This window comes from Penaeus vannamei, chromosome 26 (genome assembly GCF_042767895.1).
Source record: "Penaeus vannamei isolate JL-2024 chromosome 26, ASM4276789v1, whole genome shotgun sequence".
In the NCBI taxonomy this organism is placed as follows: Eukaryota; Metazoa; Arthropoda; class Malacostraca; order Decapoda; family Penaeidae; genus Penaeus; species Penaeus vannamei.
The window spans coordinates 17,495,932-17,498,431 of NC_091574.1; the positions used below are offsets into that span (position 1 = coordinate 17,495,932).

General features: G+C 37.8%; 1 protein-coding gene across 1 annotated transcript in view; it reads right to left on the bottom strand.

Moving 5' to 3' along the window:
* Positions 1-1,606: 1,606 nt before the first annotated feature.
* Positions 1,607-2,500, bottom strand: part of LOC113817883 (epoxide hydrolase 4) — an 8,272-nt gene continuing 7,378 nt past the window's right edge. Inside the window, exons 7-8 of the mRNA XM_027369996.2 lie at positions 2,287-2,425; positions 1,607-2,122 (exon numbers count right to left, since the gene is read on the bottom strand). Coding sequence (XP_027225797.2) covers positions 1,984-2,122; positions 2,287-2,425 — 278 coding nt within the window. The 3' untranslated portion in view covers positions 1,607-1,983. The remainder of the gene's footprint in view (positions 2,123-2,286; positions 2,426-2,500) is intronic.

Genomic DNA, 2,500 nt, shown 5'->3' on the forward strand with positions numbered 1-2,500 from the left:
CCCTCCTGCGAAGGTGGCCGAGCAAGAAGAGATGACGTCACAGTAGATTTTGTATGTAAACATTGACAGTTGCAGGTAACCACAAGATATTGGTGGGTAATTTTATGACCCTTTATTGGTGTTATCAAAGGATATTTTTGTGTTTGCCAGTTGCAGGTAAGTTAAATATACATCAAAGGAGTTACAAAACCTATGCAGCGTGTAAAATAAAGACACCGGTATGATAAAAAAAAGTGAATGTTTAATTCGAGCCGGTTGCATTCTGGGCAGGAAGGGTCTTGGAGGTTCCGAGCGCGGCGCATCTCGTCCTGCTGGTCTGGACAAGTTGTCTGGACGAGATAGACGAGCAGTTCCGAACGCAGCATAAAAATATTACAGAATACTCAATGAAAGTCGGTGTATAAATACCATATGCAGCGAAAAGTATGGAAAACAGAGAAAGGTGAACATTGATACATAATTCCCACTTCCTTCTTGTATATTGGAAGCGAAGTAGAGAAAGCTCGCAAACATTGCTCGACTTTTGGCTCTAAAAACTTAGATAGTAGCTTAGATTTGGCTGAATTTCTTGCCAGAACGCCGGAGAACTTTATTGCTAGGAGGAGGGAGAGACAGAGACAGACAGACAGACCGAGAAAGTGTCATAATCCTGGCGACCAATCTGTCCGCGCATCCTACGTACCGCGGATATGACACGGTTGTTTGCCAGTGGGCCAGCAAAATAGTACCTGAGCTGAATTATATCTAAAGACACCAAACAAGGCAAAGAACATGATATTATTTTCATTCATCCTTTATTTCTTTCCACTGAGACAGTGTATTCCATAGATTTTATAATATCGCATTTACCGACTATGACGTCACGTTGACTAATAGCAAAGACTATCTACGTAGATAGTCTTTGCTATTAGTCAAGTAGGGACTGAATTTGGGAAACAAAGGTATGCAAAGGTACATGCTTTTAAGTTTCATAAAACTACATTACAAGGAAACGAGGCTTTGAAAGGTGATGGTGCAGCATGCAGACTTTCTCTTAAGAGCCGAAGGAACGGAAGAGACTCAGCCAGAGCAGTCTTGTTTCCAGTTTTAATTTTACATAAACTTTTTCTCTTGGAAATGTGTATGTAAATGACCATATCTATCATGCATGTTCTATTTACCAGATTATTTTTACACATTTTCGTTGTTCAATTGTTCTCTTGCACATCACTTACCTAAAATAGTTTCATCAACCAAAAAGCAACAATCTCCAATGATAATAAATTTATAAAGATAACAGGTCATTCCAATTTTACCAGAAAAAAAATTATAATCCTTATCAACAAATCTTAATCTGATGTAAAAGTGATTGATATTTATCAGATCGACTCTAGATAATTTAAAGAACTTTCGGTCTGAGGATGAATTTTTAAATGAAGATCCATAATCCTCATTTAGATATGTATTTTTTATATCATATTTAAATGGTAAACTGAATTATTATATTCACTCTGAAGATCACCTGCTCAACATTTGTCCTATAACTTTTGAAGGTAAAGGCTAGCATAGGTTTACTGAACAGAATATGGAAATGCCCCCCCCCTGTCTATAAAAAGGATTATAAAAATAAAAATATTTATTTATAGTCAGATACACCTTATGTCTGTTACATACAGGTAAGCTGAACATGAAGAGGGTGTAAATACAAATACAAATGTAAATAATAAAAAAGAATTAGCCATTTTTTTTTATTCTGGTATTGGAAAAAGTGTCAAATTATAAAATATACCTAAACACCATACCACATACATTTCTAAGAAAAAAAATACCTATGTACAATTTCCTTTTGCATCTTGAGACGTTGAAGGGCATTAGTAATGTAAATCTACAAACAACTCAAAAGCAGCTCCATGTTGTGAAATGATAAACTATAACGTTACCCAAAAGTGGTAGCGCAATAAAACCATACCTCCCCCCCAAAAAAAAAAAAAAAAGAAACAAACTCTAAAATGCTGATATCCATTCATCAGAGTTGAGGAATTCCCAGACCAATTTGTTGACAACTTTGGGGTTGTCCTGCTGAACCCAGTGCGTCGCTCCTTCCACGTACTTCACCTGGGCGAACACGCATTCCTCCGCTCCCCTGCGAAATAAAACGGAACAGTTTATTACTCCATGAATGTTGAGGCAGAAGGAACTTAACTAACACCTTTCTGAAAATCATTAATTCATGATTATGTAACGCCTTGCACTCCTACACACTCGCGGGCGCAGAGACACGAGAAAATGACGTGTTTGATTACATACATGTCCGCTAGGCGTCTGTCCAGAGCCATGTCTTCGGTGCCCCAGACGATGAGGGTGGGCACCTTCACCTTTGGAATCTTCGTCGTTCTATCAGCAAAATCAATGTTACGATAGTAGTTGATTGGAGGCGTGAAAGCTCCTGCAAAAAGATAATACATTCAATTATTCACGCCGGTTTTGTTCTTCCATATCGAACTTGATACAGATTCCTTTC